The sequence below is a fragment of the Labrus bergylta genome, chromosome 1 (genome assembly GCF_963930695.1).
Source record: "Labrus bergylta chromosome 1, fLabBer1.1, whole genome shotgun sequence".
Classification (NCBI taxonomy): domain Eukaryota; kingdom Metazoa; phylum Chordata; class Actinopteri; order Labriformes; family Labridae; genus Labrus; species Labrus bergylta.
This window is the reverse complement of record NC_089195.1, coordinates 2,497,562-2,517,622: the sequence shown is the minus strand read 5'-3', so window position 1 is coordinate 2,517,622 and position 20,061 is coordinate 2,497,562. Positions and strand designations below refer to the sequence as shown.

The 20,061-nt window shown below is 39.8% G+C and overlaps 1 protein-coding gene across 1 annotated transcript; it reads left to right on the top strand.

The window, feature by feature from the left end:
* Positions 1–1,421: 1,421 nt before the first annotated feature.
* Positions 1,422–19,259, top strand: LOC110001868 (high affinity choline transporter 1). Its single transcript, XM_020657415.3, has 9 exons — positions 1,422–1,747; positions 6,820–7,028; positions 7,251–7,364; positions 8,237–8,392; positions 12,853–13,001; positions 13,315–13,461; positions 13,731–13,884; positions 14,121–14,338; positions 15,338–19,259. The coding sequence occupies exons 2-9, from the start codon at positions 6,845–6,847 to the stop codon at positions 15,875–15,877; spliced, it is 1,662 nt and encodes a 553-aa protein (XP_020513071.1). The 5' UTR covers positions 1,422–1,747; positions 6,820–6,844; the 3' UTR covers positions 15,878–19,259.
* The last annotated feature ends 802 nt before the right edge of the window (positions 19,260–20,061 follow it).

Sequence of the window (20,061 nt, the reverse complement as noted above, 5' to 3'; positions counted from 1 at the left end):
GAGGCAGTGTGTAAGTGAACTGCCGAATCATAAAGCATCTACTTTTTCACACACACACTCGCACACACACAGACACACGCACACACACACACACACTCTTAATGAAAGGGGTTCCTGAGCTTTTCCTGGTACAGGAAGAGGACTCTTAAAGAGACAGCGTCCTCTCTGAACCCCACAGCTCTCTTTGTTAATTTGATTTGAGAAAAAGAAAGGTGATGAAAATAATGTTTTTGGGATTCAGGCTGTTTCACATTTGTATTTCAAGATTAGATGTGTTGCCTGACAGGAGAGGAGGTGGCAAAACAGGATGCTGGACTTTACCAGCTCTTAAAATATAGGTCAATGTGTGATTTTGAGTTTGATTGGCAAAAAAAAAACATGTATTTATATTATGGTGGTTTATGCATTTTATCTTTGTTTTTGTTGAAGCTGGATGATGAATTTTCCCCTTTGAGTTTAGTCCACTTGTAGCGTTAATATGTGAGGAGGAGGTATTCACACAAATGTCAGGTCTGCTGAAATGTGATAAATGGGTTTGTCTTTTAACACTTGAGTGGGAATATGTGAAAACTCTGAAATATTTGGCTTTGAGGCACTGTGTGACAAATGCCTCATATTTGGATTAACCTGGACAAAACAAAAGCACCTTTTATAACTTTTTAGATCATGTCAGACTTACAAACGTTTTCGAATTAGATCTTGTTGTGCTGCAAATGGAGCACCTCTCTGCAAAAGATAAGCCACTTGTCCCTTCTATTTTTAAACCAAATACCTTTCTCTTTACTGCAGCTTCTGCAGCTCCATACTTTCTCTCTGGTTCTTCCCATGTTATTTACAAAATGCTTGACACACTAAACCATATGGACAGAACAAGGAAAGCTTTGTGGAAGTCCTGGGCAAGGAGGCATTTGTGTACACGCACACTCACACACCAGCGCACTAGTAAAACGGCACAGAGGATCCTTGTGGCTTCTGTGATCCTGGCTGTTCAGTTGCTGTGAAACACAGCAGGTAGGTGAGAGATAGAGAGGAGCAGTGAGTCTTTTCTAAGGAGTTTCAATTAGTTGAGAAGAAAAAGTTGCAATAAAACATCTGCACAGTTGGACATATAAGAATCAAGACGTGAATGAAGGAGAGATTCTTGAGTGAGAACGGGCAGGAGGAAAGCAAGAGTTGTTAACTGAGCTGATCACAAACTGCTTGAGGTAACAGAGCTCCTCTATACTCAAGGCGTCCTCATGTGGACCAAAACTAAACAGGGACTGGGTTCCGCCCCACATTCAGACCACAGCTAATAGGCTGCAGACAGGGGCACCCTCGCAGTCACCAATCATCGTTGAAGTAGTGACAGCTTCCCTCTGCTTTGCATCGTGTAAGGCCCCTCCCACCCTGTGAAGTTTAATACCAGGGGAAGGCTGAGTGCTGATTCTAGAGAGTTCCATCCTTCCTCTTTGTACCTGCTGAATGAGCACTAAATTAACCCTGACTCCTCAACCTCATCCCTGTGGAGCACTTGGTTAAAACCTTTTTTTTTCTCAATCATTTAAAGTGTAAGGGAGACCATCTTTTGTTTTTTCTTCTATCCCTTCATCTCTTGGCAGTCTATTAACACTGGATGCATCTCACATCTCCATCTGATCCTGGACTGATTTAATCATCTGGCCTGTCCTCTGTCCTTTGAGAGAGTACTCCCTATGTGCCTCTTCCCATCATCACAAAGAACTGACTGTTACTGTTAAAGCTATAGGTATGTATTCAATCATTAAGTATGCTTACTTTTGTCGCCTGTCATAATTTATTTCTGCGTAGGTTTGTATTCTATATTAACATGTTGGACTTGCCTTAGTGTTTGTTTTTTATTTGTGGGCATTTTCAGTTTGTATAAACTCGGTCAAGCTGGGACATTGCTATAGTGACAGTGCATGCCTGTCCCAGCACTGCCTTGTGGCTAAATTGGACCATTAGTTTGCCGTGTGTGGCTTCAGCTGTCCATCTTTGTTTTCTGTCTTTTCCAGCTGTTTTGACAAGCTGTAATTTTCCAATGCATGAAGAAAGTAACAGAGGCTGAAACAATACTCAGACTGTACTGTAAATATCTCGCAAAGTATTACTCTCAATCTGACTTGTTATGTTTTTTTTTTTTTTTTTTTACTTAAATGAGTCAAAAGTGTTTTTTTATTAACTTTAATGAGCATAAAAATGTGGTTTTGTATTAATCTGTTCACAGAGTATTAGGCTCCAGTATATGTTTCTTATGATTGTGCTCACCACGTGTTATAAAACTTCGGTCTGACTCGGTCATTTGCACTCTGTATTTCCTGCTCTTCGCTCTAAATGATGCAAATGACATTTGTCACTCTTTATCATCCGTGTGGGCTGACTCACCTCTTCACATCTCCTCTAGTGAACAAAGTGAGCAGAGATTAACTTTAATTTGCTCTCAAAGGGATTCACCTTGAAAGTCCTCAACATGTTCTTTTGACAAATCCTTTTGGTGCCTATCCAATCTTTTAAGCACCTGCTGCACTTCTTTGTTTCAAGGTTTCCTCTGAATCTCTAATCTAACACTGTTGTTCTGAAAAGCGGAGAAGATATGATAGTGTCTGAATATATCAACGAGCATGTGACATTTGACATTTCTTAAATAAACAAATACGTAAGCAGTAGACACATGGCTGGAAGAGACTATAAATCTTATAGAGAATTATTTAGAAAATACTTGATATTATTGTAAATACTTGACTTGTTTAACCAAATGAGCAGTTCAAACTGTGGTGTTCAAACAGTTAGCTGTCTCTTCATTATATTTGTTCTTGTTCTTGTTCTGCTGGTCAAAGCTCGAGGGATGAATTTCTTAGAAATTCTCCAGATCATGGTTGGACCTGTTCCAGGGAACAAAGCTCCGTAGAGTTACTGAAATTGACTGGAGGGGGTTTTTAATACAAAGGAAAAGAGAGGTAGAAGCCAATGTTTTCAATTCATGAGCCCTGTGTTGGTTCTCTCTCTCTCTCTCTCTTTCGCTCTGTGAAAGGCACTACACCTGTGTCTGGAGCATAGGTCACATTTCACTGCACCAAACCTCTCGTCTTAAAGCCCTGACACTTTCAGATAACAATCTGCCTAATTGCAGGGAGTGGAGAGCGCTGCAAGGCAAACGGCAAACATACAGTTGTCATAAGAGAACGGAAAAGTACTGAGCGGCTCAGCGATGAGTTGTGTGTGTGTGTGTGGGTGAGGAGGGGTGGCAGGGTTATATTTGTAGAAAGTGTGTAGCTGAGCCTGTATGGAAGAGAATAGACAGTAAGCACTACCTTCAAAAGCTGATCTGTACGAGGGGCCATCAGTCTGTTGCTATCTCAGGCGAACACAGCCAAGTGTTACATTCAGCCTCCTGCAAACAGCTATCAAATATGATTGTGTCATTACCTCCTAAAATATTAGATTTGTTCAAGCATTCTGTGGAGGAATTTCTCACAATGAGATGCTCACGTGCTTTTCATTTTTGCAGGCGTCAGCTGTATTTTCATTCTGATAAAACTAATTAAGACTTTATTGCCTCAAGAAATTTAAAGTCATTTTGGACATTTTCTTCATGCTGTCTGTCAAGTGTAAGTGTACTTAGATATGCTGGAATATTCTGGAATGCCAGCCACAGCCTTAAGAATGTTTTTCGATGTGCCTGCTTTGTGTTAACACGAGAGCAGCAATGGAAAGTTACCAGGTGCTGAGGAAGCAGACTGGTGAGGGGACTTTTTCAGAAATATTTGTCACCTTTAAAAGTTTAACCATGTGATTAAGTGATAATGTTGGCGGCAAAAATGTCCAACTCACACTGATCCTGATCCTCAAAAGAGATGAAAGTGTTGTTTATTTGGAATTCCGACCTTGCTTGTTATTTTTTACCCGTGTGCATGTAGTTGTATACCAGGGAGGAATATCTCTTGTAATGATATATTTGGCAATATAATTGTCCTGAGTCCTGTAGCTATGCATGTTTGTAACCTAACTGGGCCTTTTCCATACTATATTTTTTTAAACCTGACTACAAACTTGTGTTGGTGTCTGGTGTTACACCTACAAGTCTTTACCTTTTTGTTCAGTTTCTGAAGTCTCTAGATGATTTACAGTTTTGGCTATGAAGTTTACTGGATGTAATTGGCAGCAGTTGCCTAAAAACCCGAGTCAAAAAACTGTCTTTTATTGACCCTTCTTTCTCTAACTACTTCAGTGAAAGTTGTGTAGCCTTGAGAACACGAGTTTACCATTAACTTTCAAAGAACATCTTGATCTGGTTTAGATCAAACCTTGGGAGCACATTGAAAGCAGACCTTTAATAACTTCTAATAATATAGAGAGACTGACTGATAGAGTTCTGACTCCTTCCTGGTTTTGGGGGTTTACCAAAAGGCTTAAGCTAGCTTTCTAGCAGCCATATTAAGGCATATAGGAAGCTTAAGTAAATGTACTTAGACATATCTGAAAAGTTGAGGTGAATACATATTCATGTGGTGGTCAGAAACACAACTCCTGCCCATAAGTTGCCCAGAACTTATCAGGCAGCAGTATCAGGCTTTGGCAATATTTGACGCAAATACTTTTTTACGATGTGTTCCTCCTCTGGATTCAAATTGCTTCGGATTATAGGAACCTGTTTGTTACCACAGTGCAAATATCTTTGGCGCAAAATTTTCTGAAATTGTTGTGACACATGTCTTCTTCCATTTGATTTACAATGTTCCCTTGTTTGGGAAAAAAAACAATATACATAGCCCACATGGAACTCTGCAATGCCTAGTGTTGCATGCAAACCCAATAAAATGTTTACTAGTCCCTCCCTGGAATAGTTCCAGATGTTATTTATTCCTTTTGAGGTACATAGACTACTGGTGATTTAAAAAGTGGCTTGTTTCCAGAAAAAAAACACCCTCTACTGCCAGTTGTTTACCACACAGTGTATGTTGTTCTGCTTGCTATCCAGTTGTGCATGCAGTTATTTGATCAAGCTTTAGTGGAACATTGTCTGGCTGCTAGTTTTTCTGGTAAAACTGACAATAAAGTGTCCAAAGATAAAGAACTGCTATAGGGGTTTCCACTTTCCTTTGACGCAAACACTGAAGCTATGGAATGTTTTCAATGTATGTCAAACTTTGTCCTGCATATTCGCTTTCATGAACCACTGTCTGATCTTTTGTTGTAGAGTAAAAAGTGTACTTAAAATGTTGAGGAGAAATTTCTAGTTCTTCAAAAAGAGGACTATGTTTCTACTTGTGTGTTCTTCACTATTCTTTGTGGACAAAGGTATCGTAAACAAATGTCCAAATCGTCAATTTCTTTGAAACCTATATGTCTTGCACAGGGAAATATGAGTGCTATAATCTAACGTAATGCCGTTTTAACTCTGCAAAGACTGATATGTATGGCCTGCAGCAGATTGTACAAACATACAGAACAGAGAACAAAACATGAGCCACGTGACTGAGCTTTTCAGGCTTTTGTTGACTTTGGCACAGTGCCACCCTCCCTCAAGACTTCACTCATTCCTTCCATGCCTCGCATAAACACACACACACACACACACACACACACACAGTCGCCTCCAACCCATATTTTTCAGACCATTCCTTCCACAAACACTTTTTTTTCTTCCTCTCTATTCTCCCCAAGTGGATATACACACACATTCTTTTTTTCCTCGAGTTTTATGATCTGAGCCATTACCTTTTTTTCCCCCATAATCTTTTGCATACCAAATGTGTTTTTCCACTACTTTTGGGCAAGGGCCATGTCTTGTTTTCCACCATGACAATGATGGCTTTGTTTACAATAAATGGGTTTCTGTATGTAATAAAGAAAACGTTTACTAAGAATCTGCCTTACTGTGATATTTCAGATAAAAAAATCCTGTCTTACGTCCCTAACTTCTCCTGGACTGCCTTAGCACTGTTGATACAGTATAGACAAAAATTAGCCATGCTAATGTGCAACGTGGATGCAAACCTGTGGTAAAAGAAGATTAACACTCTTTTTATAGACTCAAAGGCTTGTTCTATCTTTGAAAAGGTTTTTTTCAAACTATCCATCCAATGTACAGTCACATCAACCACACTCACATACACAAATATGTGTACACACTAACTTGGCTCTGAGTTGTGTTCACTTCCCGATGTTTGGGGTGGAACCTCGGGCCGCCCAACCACTGAAGACGGGGGGCAACATCTGTCCGCCATCTTTGTCAGTGCCGCAAAGTAATATGGTGAGACCCCTTTTGTCTCTTCAACTCTTCACTTTCCCATCCCTCGCTCATTTACCTTCTTGATCTCATCCTCCTTCGCTCCAGCCTTTCTAAGCACATCAACCCTTTCTCTTGAGAAAGCAGAGCTCCTTTTTGTCACTGCAGCCTTTTCTTCATTCACTCTTTTTCTTAAAGAAGACGTAAAAGAGTCCCTTTCCAGCTCTCTCACCCTCCTTTGTGCATTTAGTTGAATACATGCTACTGTTTTCTATTCATTGTCATGAATGATTATTTTTCATGTGGGTTTTGTATCTTCATGATGAGTATGCATTTTTGTTCATAGGGATCATCTTAGAAGATTCCATAGATTGAGCAAAGATTCCTTCTCTGCCCCCCATTGACTTGCAGTCCTTGAATTCTTTTTATTAAACATTTTTAGAAAATTAGAACATGCACTGTCATGTCATTATTTGTGTACTTTGAATTATGTTACAGTCATTCAACAACAATGGTAATGACCACTTTGCAAGCTTCTGTTTCCAGCAGCTAACATTTCTACGTTGTGTTTTTTAATTCGCTCTCTACAGGAAACGCACACAGGAGTGGTCCAGGATGGCTCTCAATGTGCCGGGTCTAATAGTGATGGTGGGATTCTACCTGCTCATTTTGGGTACAGGAATCTGGGCTTCCATGCGCTCCAGAAAAGAGGAGAAGAAGTGCACAGGAGATGGCATGGAGATAACACTCCTGGCCGGACGTAACATCAACCTGCTAGTCGGCATCTTCACTCTTACTGGTAAAGCCAACATAAGGTGTTTTATTTAGCTGATGGCCTTAACATGTGTTTACAGCTTTAAATATTCAAACCATGCAATTGAATGTAAGTGAAAATCTTTGTGTAGTGTTGACGTATTTTAAATAGTGATTGTTTGGTATATGTATAAAGTCATTGGAATGCCAAGCGAATAAAGTATCTGGATCATGTTTCCTTTTAATATTTATGTGTTTGTCTTTACAGCTACATGGGTGGGCGGAGGCTTCATCCTTGGTATAGCTGAGGCAACATACAACCCAACACTAGGTGCAGTGTGGGCTCTTATGCCTGTACCATATGTCCTGACTTTTTTCTTAGGTAAGTTGCATCACTTACCGTCAAACGTCAAACCCTGAACCATAAACAACCCACCCAAGACACAGCTTGTCTTTTTTAAGAAATGATCTCAGCTGAGTGCAGCAGTCTGGGCCAAAGTGACTTGATACAACCGTGCTTAAAAAATGTCTTGGTGGTGCTTGATATCCTCCCATTACACAATATAGGACACAATCAGAAAATAGACATCGACTAAACTTGGGCTTACAAAGATCTTGCTTATGACGACTTTGTTTTTAGTGTAAAATTATGTTTCTCAAAGTTCTTGGATACAATGTTTAAAAGTTTTGTTAAACAGTTACCTAGCTTCCATATCCCTAACCCCAATCTGACTCCAAGCACCAATAAAGGTGTCGCTCATGTTAAAAATAGGAGCATGAGAAATCAGTGAAGGATTGTAACTCAAAGCAACAGGTGCAAATGCTTAAGTTCACCCAGAGAAGTATAACCCGCTCTGAATTCACCAAAATGACCAACTAAGTGATTCCTCTGCACGCATTTGCAACAGGTGAAATATCCTGTTTTTAAGGCCCCTTTGTCACAATGGCTTGCATGGTGTGAGTAATGGGAACTGGAAACACCAAAGTCCCGGACCAGGAAATAAAACTTCCCCATTCTGTTAAAGTCCATTGTTGGCCAAGTGGGCCCAAGAGTTCAGCTAAAGGTGTTTATTGTGTTATCTGAACTGAACATTTATTTTTCTTGTTGTTCAAACACATTTGTTTCCCTTCCCTCTTCTTTTTACCCCTGGCCTTTGGTTTTTAAAATGACAGAAATATTGCCACTATAAACTGGCTTCATTATGTCGAAAAAGAAAACACGGCTTTAAAGTAATCCCCTCCCTTCTGCTTCAGGTGGTTTTTTCTTTGCCAAGCCTATGAGAGAGAACAAGTACTTGACAATGATGGATCCCTTCCAACAGAAGTATGGGAATGTTCTGAGCACTGCGCTGATCTTTCCCGCACTGGTGGCTGATGTCCTGTGGGTGGCTCGTACACTTGTCAGCCTGGGTAAGTTACCTCACACTACAAAACCGTCTGGCACTTAAATGTGAGCACACAATCATGCAGTCAGGCACCCATAATTATGGACTTAAATTGGCATAAACACTATAGTTAAAGAAAGCTGAATGTTGATGGAGTTAGGGACAATTAATTGTAAAAGTGCAATATTAATAAGCCAACCACAGAGCATGGAGGCCAACGTTACAACCGCAAGTGAAGTCATCTCACACAACCTCATGTTCAGATGGACACAAAGGCAACTGCTGTGGTACCTTAACCAAAAGTAACTTGGCCCCCTTAGGAACATTGTTGCTTTTAGCTGAATGAAAAAAGGCGAACCAGCTGATTTAGATGATGAAAATTGGTCAAATCTGCGCCAAAAAGATCCCTGTGAAAAGAGGGATTGTGACTTTTGTGTATATTTTTTCTTAACCACAAAACCATGGAAGTTTGTGACAGACACTGTTGGTAACAAAAGAGTAAAAAATAAATGAAAGTCACAATCAAAATAATCTTTGGGGCCAGATATTATTACTGGCAGTCCAGCTTTGGCCTGGGGGCCGCCAGCTGCCGTCCCCTAATGCGATGACTGCATACTGTTGAGCCACACTCATTCACTGCAGGGGGAATTCCTTCACCACGACAGCCTTACATGGAGTGAACTTTTTGGCACCAACTCGCTGTTGTTTGGACTTTATTAATGCAGTTGAATAGAATAAAAGGAAAAATGTGATATGACACAACACCAACAGCTTTATAATGAATAGCCTCTGACACTCACTAACACAGGGTCTTTTTTTTTCCATGCTTTTACAAGAGCAGAAACTGTATGAAATGAACTGAACCATGTGCACCTGTCTAAGCTACCATAGTCAGCACTCAGCCAGCTAAGTAGCACAGTACCTTTTGAAACGAATAGATGCATCTGCTGAGGAGCCCTTTATGAAATATATTACTTTACAGGGTTATAGGTTACTTAAGAAAAAGGGGATACTGATATTTTGCTTGGTACACTGTTAATTGTAGGGGCTGGCCATTCTACATGAGCTTTTGTCTTGTTGCATAATATGTTTGTAGTAAGTTTGGAGTCATTTATACCCTTAACAAGAATCTTGGTTTTAAGGAAGTTGCTGGATACACTGAAAAGTCTGAAACAGAATTTTCTTAACCAACAAGCATTAATATAATTAGCTAGCTAACAGCTGTGGACATCCGTCTGAAATCAAAACCCAGCATTCAAGTCATAAACCTGTCAAAGTGCACGTACTAAATTGCTGGTTGAGAAGAGCTTAATAAATATTTTTTTTAAAAGAAGTAGGAAGAGGGAGACTGGCTTAACAAACCGTCACACCACTATACATCTTGCCTGTTTAATGCTAGCAGCAAAGAAATGGCCAACAATTATGCTTTCAAAACCTCACACTAGGTAAGTTTGTTTAAGGACTTATTGAGCTTTTCCATTCACACATTTTACAGCCAGATGCTGGAGATGCTTGCCTTTGGTGCCTTTTTTTGAAACTAAATAAAAGACAATAATTGACCCTGAGCATTATATATACAATGAGTGTTGGTCAGAATAAAAGCAGCTATGTTATTTGAGTTTATGTGTCATCATTCAGATGACAAGATGGCTAACAATATTATTATAATAGAAAAAGCTTTGTTACATAATACTTTTAAATATGCTACTACATATGGTCCTATTGCTTTTACTGTTGCTATTGTCATTTGTCAGTGATGATTTGTGTGTGTGCGTGTGCGTGTGCGCGTGTGCGTGTGTGCGTGTGTGTGCGCGTGTGCGTGTGTGTGTGCGTGTGGTGGATGACAGTGAGCATGTGCTTTGCAGTGTGAATGAGTGGGAGAGACCATGAGTGTGTTGTGGCTGGGTGTGAACATATTGTTTTCTTGTGTGTTTTTAACGCTGTTTTCTTTTCCAGTGTTATTTGAAAAGTGGGTTAAACATCGAGCAGCCTGTTGATTGTGAGAGGTGATCAATTGTTTAAACCAGATCAGAATATTGTGTCATTGGAGGTTTCTAAAAGTGTTGGTGCCAAGGCACCGAGTCAGTTACATAGTAAATATTACATGGGAAGCAATCATTTAATTATCTGTAATTTGTAAGATGATGTTGGGGGAAAAAAACTTGATCAAACCAATGAAATCCATTGAATCGAGTCAATAGCAGTCAATAACCAAATTAGCACCACATGCTGTAATGACACTCCACAAAAGGACTGGTGGAGATGCAGGAATGTTCCGGTCCAAAGCTATAAAACCAATATAGAGTCAGGACACCCCTCACTCCTCAGAAAAAAAAAAACTCTTGCTGTTGTTTCTGGTACAGCTATGAATACATCATTGATGTGGGCTTAGCATCACACACATACACACACATAAACACTTGACACTCCAGAGAGTGTACTGAGCATTTGACCCACCACAGGGGCGTTGTTGCTGGGAGACTGTTTATTTGTGTGTGTGTGTGTGTGTGTGTGTGTGTGTGTGTGTGTGTGTGTGTGTGGAGTATAAACTGAGCTTCATGGTCAGCTTGAGCGTGTGTGTGTGTGTGTGTGTGTGTGTGTGTGTGTGTGTGTGTGTGTGTGTGTGACTGTGGTGGTTCAGTGCCAGAAATTATTGAACTAATTTAAAAATACTTTGAATGTGATCTGAGTTAACTGTGTCGTATCAAGAGTACACAGTCATGGTCAAATTTCTTCTGGGAAAGAATCATGGACAGGACAGAAAGGTTATGTGTGTCCGTGTGTTTGTGCATGCACGCTCACGCACCAGTTTTTTTTAAAAAGGACATGGATAAAAACAACATGGGGTATTTGGACAGCCCCTTCCCTCTGTCCATCCCTGGTGCTGCGCCCATTACGTCCAGAGGCCCCTGAATCTCATTCCACCTTTCCCTTGCCTAAATTTAGCTTGGAGGGGAACAGCACAGCTCAGCATAGAACAAATATGAGATCCAGTGCTATATTTGGAAAACAAGGAATAATTTAGTATCCAGTGTTAAGGTTGCATTATGTCCCAACAATGAGATAAGTCCCTTGACAAACAACACAGAACCCTTTCTTGATCATAAAGCATAGCTATCACGTTGAGATGGATTTCAGTTCACACATGACACAATGCATCTCGTCTGACCATTTGTGGTCAGAGTTTGCTCACCTGATAGCATTGCAGTTAATACAAAACAAGTTTCTTATTCAAAATGAACTCCTCATTCAATGTTGACATACAAATTTGTCACTGAACAAATCTAAATGTATTACCAACTGTATTTTAAGATGCATTTCTGTTTCAAGTGTGAACAAGTGGTTTATAACTGTAGTATCTACTATCTTTTTTTCTTAAGTGTTGGGTTATTCTGTCTTCAGAGTTCAGATACAAAAACAAACTACTTTAGATTATATAATAACTAAGATACACCAACTGAAAGCTTACAAGGTAACAGATCAGATTTCAAAAATGTGAAACACATGAGGTGAGAAGCTCAAAATGTAACAGCCAAGTATGCTTAATGTAGATGGTGCAAAGCGGGGAGACAGAAAGTTGAGATGGGATGGAGTGAGGGTGGGAAAGTCAGCAGGGTGGTGAGTGGCGATCGATGGTGCCGATCTGACACTTCTCTGTTTAAGGGCATTGTTGTGGTGTGGCTGCAGGCTGCGGCTGGGGGGACCCTGGCAATGTGGCAGAAGAGACGGTGAAGGTAGTGACGTTTTGCTTGCCTTGTTTGAGTAACAAGATGTCTTTTTTTTTCATTTATTTAAAATATACATTTAATCACAAATTCATTTGAAACACGTTTTACTTGTTGAAGACACTTCTCTTTCATTATTTTTTTTACATTTATTTTCAAAATGAAAGTAACTTAATGAAGAATTATTAGTGTTAAAATGGTGAAATTGACTCACAAGGGTGAGAGTTTCACTTGGAGTCACAATCAATAGGCTGCTTTTGTTTGTGTTTCTTTAAAGTTCTTTTTGTTATGATCTTATTATCAGTTTTTGTTCGCTTGTTGCATTATTTTAGCTCATGGATGCTTACTAGAGGTTTAAACCGAAGCAACCCATACTTAAGTATAACTTTATTCCTGACTTATATGTCTAGAAATGTTTTGCATTTTGGTTGTTAAAGCATTATTTGTTTACGTGTTCATATAAAATACTGTGTGTTTAGATAATAGTATGACCATATCATATGCTTAGTTTCTTAACAATTCTTTGGTATTACTACATACAGTAAGTGTGACTGCATGTACGTGTGTGTGTGTGTGTGTGTGTGTGTGTGTGTGAAAGAGAAAAGATTTAAAAAGGAGAAAACTAATACAACTATTTAACTATCACATAAGCAGTTGCATGTAACCATAGCAACCAACTGCTGTAAACTAGATGACTTGCTGTAGCATTATTGGTCTCTGCTAGTGGTGTGAGGCTTATTGCTGTGCTGTGTTGTTCCAGGTGGAACTATGAGTGTGATCCTGGACCTGTCCTACGTCTACTCCATCATCACCTCCTCAGTAGTGGCCATAATCTACACACTGCTTGGGGGGCTCTACTCTGTGGCTTACACAGACGTCATCCAGCTCATCCTCATCTTTATCAGTCTGGTGCGTAATATCTATACACTATTGAACTAGTCTCTGTATCGTCACCTATTGTTTTCTGAAGAGGCGTTATGAAGCCTAACGAGGGGTCGCCATAATGGAATTGTTGACCTCTACTTATTGTTGAGGGTATTTCATACGAATAAATTTGAATCCAAAAGAATATATAAGTTTACTATGATGAACAAATGCGGAAAATCCATAATAAATTTTAACTACTGTACATCTCCAACAGATATTTATAGGGACAGACAGAAAACTTCCCAAACTGGGCCCACAATCAGATTAACCATTTTTCCTGTGTTTGTGTATACAGTGGGTGTGTGTTCCTTTCCTGATGACCAACCCTCACTCTCTGGATATCTCACTAACTGCTTACAACCAGACCTTACAAACCAGTCCCTGGGTCGGCACGGTGGAGCTCGATCAGGCCGGCAAGTTTTTTGATGACTTCATGCTGCTGGTGAGTGGAGTGGGAGAAGTCATTATATACACACACACAGACTGCACTACATGTTGTCTCATACACAGCTAATCTAGTATTTACAGAGCTCCAGCCATTACAGCAATTAAAATTAAATGGAACCAGCAGTGGAATGAAATGGTCTGATTTCATTAGATGAACAAACAGCTAAGCACAACAACATCAGGGTCATGAGAGGATTGCTCCTTCTAGTCCTGTGTAGCTGTACAGTCATCTGTCATCATGTCTCAACTGTGTGTTTGTGCCAGGCTCTGGGCGGTTTGGCCTACCAGGCATTCTACCAAAGAATCTTGTCGGCCTCATCTTACACCCAGGCTCAAGTGACTTGCTTTGCCTCGTCTGCCTTCTGCCTGGTGCTCGGTATCCCCTCCGTGCTGATCGGCGCTGTGGCTGCATCAACAGGTACACACTTAACTCACAGTTATAGGAAATTGTAACTCAGCTTTCCAAGACTAGAGTCTGAATATGTTTCTGCTTTTGAAAGAGTCAAAATGTTGACATTCTTCTCATGGTTTAACTAATTAGGCTCTCTTTATCAGATTTAGTGTCTTTCTGGATTCAATTATTTCTCCCCTCGGTCTTCCAAACTTTCCTTTGGTATTCATCCAAATGTTCGTCCTTTCCGTCCTTCCTCCCAGACTGGAACTCAACCAGCTACGGATTGCCAACCCCATATGAGCGTGACCAGGCAGGCTCCATCCTCCCCATCGCCCTGCAGTTCCTCACGCCCCCCTACATCTCTGTTATTGGGATTGGAGCTGTGGCTGCGGCTGTCATGTCCTCCATGGACTCGGCTCTTCTGTCCTCAGCGTCCATGTTTTCCTCTAATGTCTACAAGAACATCTTCAGGAAGCAGGTCAGAATCTGAGGGAGATGTCAAGTCTGTCTGAGAATACATCAGTGAAACCACTTTTTTAAAACTTTCATTTACATTTACATAAGAGTAACTTCCTATAAAGTATGGTAGAAAAATTGGTTTAATATCTGAAGGTTCTTGGAATAACTGTGAAGTGAAATTATATTGTTTTAAATATATATATATATTATATTATATATATTATATTAAATCCATCTCTATCGACAACAGGCTTTCTGGAACATAAGGTAGTCTTTATTAGTATAACTCAATCATTTATTAATGCAAACAGTCGATAATTTAAAGGTATAGCGTAAATTTCAAATTCACATGTTTACCACAAGAGCCGAAGGCTGCAAAGAAGTTTTGTTTCAGCTACCATGCAAAGCTCGGCTAGTGCCTCCTTAGCAAGACAAGCTATCTGCAAATTCAGTTTATTTCATTCCAATGCATTTTCTTAAATAGTTGTAATTGTTCTGAGAAAATCTTCATTATCAAATTTGACCTTTGTGAGTCATGAGGAGCATGCAATCTTAAAATCCCCCTTTTTGGATCTTATATTCCTCTATTTGTATAATAATCAGCTGGAAATAAGTCGTATGTCATATGTGGGTAGCCCAAGGACATTAACAGCCCAGCGACTGTATCACTATAGTGTACTCTCACATCAAAAGCTGGAGGCAGCAACACAGTAGCTATTGACTTAATGATACTGCACATTCTATACAATATGCCCTCTGTTTCAGATTGAGTCTTGTTTATGATGTTTGTTCTCCTCTAACAATGATCTATTTCATTATTTCATCCCTGAGGAATGTTCCATATAATTAGCCAGCATATTGTCGGGCTCTTATAGAGCTGTAAAGAGCTGTAACTAGAAACTGATTTTGTAAGCCGATCTCAAGATGATCCTTAGATCCTAACATTGTTAAAAAAAAGGTATGAAGTGAAATTTAACTCCCTGGGCCTTTCTCTTTGTCCTACTCTTCTCTCCTTCAGGCATCAGACCGTGAAATGCAGTGGGTGATCCGTATCTCAGTGGTGGTCGTGGGCCTAGCTGGCACTGCTCTCACTTTCCTGGACAGCAGCGTGCTGGTCTTCTGGCTTGTGGGCGTCGACATGTCCTACACCATCATGTTCCCTCAGCTGGTCTGCATCCTCTTCTTCAAGGTGTCCAACGGCTACGGAGCCAGCGTGGGCTACTTGATGGGAATCATCTTGAGGGTCATGAGCGGCGAGCCCCTCATCGGCCTGCCGCCAGCCATCAAATTCCCCGGTTGCCGACTGGACGGCGAAGGAAGGCTAACCCAGTTCTTCCCCTTTCGCACCACAATCATGGTCATGTCACTTGCTTCCATTCTGATCGTCTCCTGGCTGGCCTCCGTCATTTTCAACAAGGGTCTGCTGCCTGAGAGTTGGGATGTGTTCAAGATCAAACGCACGCAGACGACAGCAAGTGCTGCGGACCACAAGAGGACCATCTCTGAAAAGGAAGACGCATCTGTGGCCAGGCAGCTCTTGGACACCACCAGCTTATGAAGAGGCACACAAAAGAAATAGAGATGGACGATGGGGAGTGGATGGAGCAGATATGTTTGTCTGCTTAGCAGGAGTTCACAGAGGGGGAACAAAGGAAAGACTGGACATTATGTACAGAATCTGTATCACAGTGACATTGTGGTGATGACTATTACATTAGCAGTGTGATATGAGCTCTCTGGCACCTTACTTCATAAGTTGCCTTATTCGGTGTAAATAGGCTCCTTGGGTAGAATAATTAGCAGAAAGCCAGCATTTAGTATAATGAATGTGATAACAAACATAAAGGCCCCAATCTTTTCCATTTCAACATGTACGCTGACACACAAAGAACCCAGAGGCGGGTTTAACCACCAAGCTATTTCCATTCATTGGATATCATTTAAGAAACAAGTTCACAACAACAGTTATATTCATTAGAAACTCAAAACAAGAATAATAGATTAATGAGAATGTATTTTACCTCTTTTTGATAAATTAAGATAGTGCTTTAGGATTCTTTCATGACCAATGACAATTCAGTTCCTGAAGACCCCAACACTGTGGCAACCTGTTATGGCACAAAGGACACCCGCACAAGGAACTGAGCAGTCAATCCACCAGTAAAATATTATAAAATAATAAAATAGCTCATATAGAAATGTTTGTAATTGTTCGTTAAAATTCAGTTTTTATGTTGGAGAAGCTAAACAGATTGGGTCATGTAGCTGATAAGAAAACAGGAGCAAACCCAGCCGACTTCATTCTTTACTGAATAATCTTTTGTTTGTCTGATCGGGGTGTATCTCAGGACACCAAGCTTATCGTTCAGTGTAAACCTCTGGGAAAGATTTGCAGCTATGTGCAGCATGACAGGGCCCTCTTTTACACCAGAACAAAAAAGAAAAACTACCCAAGGAACGAGGGCACGGCCTGACACGTTCCTTGGCACATTTTTTGAAAGATTTTTGTGATCTGATCTCTGCTGCTTCCAGCTCTACTATACGGCAAAGATGATTTTTCTTAGCATGTAAGTCAATATTATATAATCACACTTTTAACTTCCTTTATATAACTTTTATGTACAATCATAGTTACAATCATGCTTTTATTCTATAATAGCAGCTGTGTTATGATCAAACTGCTTTGCTTTGAAAAATCTCAGATTTATAGCAGCCTTAAAATGTTTCTCTGTTGTTTTTGTAAAGACTAATCTTAGTTTAAATCTGTGAATGTGCGGAGAGGACAAACAGAATTATAAGAACATTTCTAAGGTATAAGACCAGACTTGGATTTCAGTGCAATGCTGGGGGTTTTATTCTACAAGCACTTTTTAAAAAGTATACAGAGGTGACACAAACACTATTTCAAGATTTTAAACGATTTACACGTCGATTTTCTTTTTTTTTTTACTTACCTCAGTAAGTTTTGTTTGTGTTTGGTCAAGAATAGCAGAAATAAGAGACAGAAATGCAAAAAAACAACTTAATCTCCATTTATCTCACAGCTATTGCAAGGGCCTCCAAACAGCAATCTACTCATATGACATAAACTCATTGTAGCAGTTTTCTTCAACTACGCGGAGAGAAAGCACTTCAGACATATCACTACTTTTCTTCTCCACCCATCAGTGTGAGACATGATCCTCTCAGTGTTTCATTGTCTTTGTACTGTGTAGTTTTGTTTTGTCATTACTTATTGAAAAGTTGTAGTTTACAGTCCAATTTACTTTTTTTCCCCTTTCCGTTGAAGAACATCCGTGCAAATGAGACTCTCAACAATGAACAGTAAAGATTTACATCAGTGCATATTTACACCGTATTATTTGTGAGACGTTGTTCAACCACATCTCTTTTGTTAAAATGCATATGTGTCATTATACTGAGCCTGTAACTATAGTCTGTTGTGCAAAATGGTCCCTGGTATAATCTGACAGACCGACAGCCTTCCTCTACTAAACTGTTGCCTTACATGTCACTGGAAACTGGTTTCACTCTGCTGTCAGTGCTTCTGTACTGGTCATCGTAATGTGGGTGTATAATCTAGTCATTGTTTAAATACCTCAAGGGCCGGTAATGTTTGCTTTAAGTATCAGGACTACCACCTATATTGTGACTTCTATCCAAAGCATACTGTGTGAATGTCATTTTCCAAAGACTTAACACACAAAAGAAAGTGTGTATGAAAACAGGACACATTCAGGACACAATGCATCTTTTTCTATGTGTTATTGTGATTTCTACCTGTTTTAAAGTGTTGTACTATACAGCCTAATCATGATTTCTTTTTTCGATATTTACACTTTTTATTTTTTTATCGGTTGATCACGATGCGTTGAGGATTTGACAAGAGAAACACACGTGTATTTTATCTCAAGTTAGCAACGTTAAAGGCTTTAAATGCGATTTTTCAAACTTAAATGTAATATAAATCAAGTATATCCTCTGAAAATAACTCTGTGAGTCATGACTGTCTACAATGGGTGTAACACCCGAGTCCCACTGTCTGTGATGTTTTCAGAGTTTTCAGAGTCCTATCTTCAGTTTGTTGACATCGTTGGGACGGCCGGCTGACTCCTCCCCTCATGTATAAAAGTTGTTTAATTGAGGGACTAGAGAAAAGAAGAATAACATACTGTACTCACTGCTTAACTGTGTTTCTAGATCACGCTCATTTCAGGTCAATTTACATGCAGTGTGAAGATACCAGTATAATAAAGATCGCTAGTATTAGCATGCTAACACAACAATGCAGCGCAAGTTGTTTTGGGTTCATGCTGGTGCTCAAGGGCGACATCAAAAAATCGCATATGAAGCCTTTAAAGTGAAACAAATTCACCTTCAATTTTGCAGAACATTAAATGATATGTCATCTTTACAGAATTACAAAACTGTCAATCAGTGTTTTTCCTGTGTATTGTAAGCATCACAGTAAAAACATGTTACATACAGAAAAGACAGTTCGCCTCGTAGAGCAAACAGGCGAGCCTGACGACGCCTCCAGACTTGACTTCTTGCAAGAAAACGAGCCAGCAGCCAGCAAGCTGTTCACAACACACTGTAGGATGGGAAAGGACGCCTTGATAATGGTGCACGGTTATGTTATCTGTTCATTACATCACTTTTAAGGACAAGGGTTGTTTTTTTTCCATGTTGGGTCATTCTCTGAAAAGTTGTTAGTTTTATAATATAAATAGGTGATGAGTTCTTTGTTGCATTTTCCCCTTATAAATGTATTTGGTTTTATACTATTATGCATGTTGATTTTGATTAACTGTGTTGTTTGTATAACGAACCTTTGTGAAGGCTGTTCTCTCTTGCCAGTTGGCAAGGTCCTACTTTGTAATCAATTTAATGTAAATCCCCATGGGGTGATGTTCTGTCAGAATAAAGGCTGAAACCAATGACTGATTTTTGCCGTCCCTATTTTAGTGGATCGTACCACAAGTTCTTCAAAGATAAACTTTAAAATTGTTTAATAAAATACTGTTGAATACAAAAACGACATCATTAAACTGTATGGAGGGATACTGTTGTACTCTAAGCTGATGGATTACTAGCCATTAATTATCTTTATGTATTGTTGGATATACAATTCCAGCATCTCAACCATTCAGTTTACAGTAGAAACCCGTCCATCCTACTATAGCAACATCGGGAGTTTGACATTGTGGTTTTGGATGAATATGTGAAAGAAAGAGCTCTGTCTCTAGAAACATACGGTTACATTGTAACCTTGTTTTCCAACTTGAAGAGACTATCTTTCCGCCCCTGATAAGACTTTAAGACACCCAGGCTTGCCCAGTCACGTCTGACAGCTCATCTATAAAGCACCTGTGCTGGCATGCAATCATTGATAATTTGATCAAAACATGTCTCCAAGCTGCCTCGAGGCCCAACCATGCCAGTGAACAGAGGGGTCGCCATTGCAACCGGCAGCTTCCCAGCTGACCAAGTTGTCTACCAATGAGGCCCACTTAGCACCACTCCTCAAAGCTTAATGGTATCCACCAAAACACATGAACGTGCTGTTACTAAGCACTATGGGGGATGATTCCATAAGAGCTATTTAATAGCCTGTTATTACCATGTCCGACTAGCAGACTATTCTCTGCCATTCATGTATGACCAACTCAAAAGGAGAGTTTTGGAAAACAGTCATAAACTTTGACAGCAAGCAATTCATCTTGGTTGAAGTTGATCTTC

What these genes read in the sequence shown, in the direction of transcription:
- LOC110001868 (XM_020657415.3), top strand. Translation starts at nt 6,845, where the DNA reads ATGGCTCTCAATGTGCCGGGTCTAATAGTGATGGTGGGATTCTACCTG. An exon ending in CGGCATCTTCACTCTTACTG is followed by an intron (nt 7,029 to 7,250) that starts GTAAAGCCAACA and finishes TTGTCTTTACAG; the next exon opens with CTACATGGGTGGGCGGAGGC. An exon ending in AGAACATCTTCAGGAAGCAG is followed by an intron (nt 14,339 to 15,337) that starts GTCAGAATCTGA and finishes TCTCTCCTTCAG; the next exon opens with GCATCAGACCGTGAAATGCA.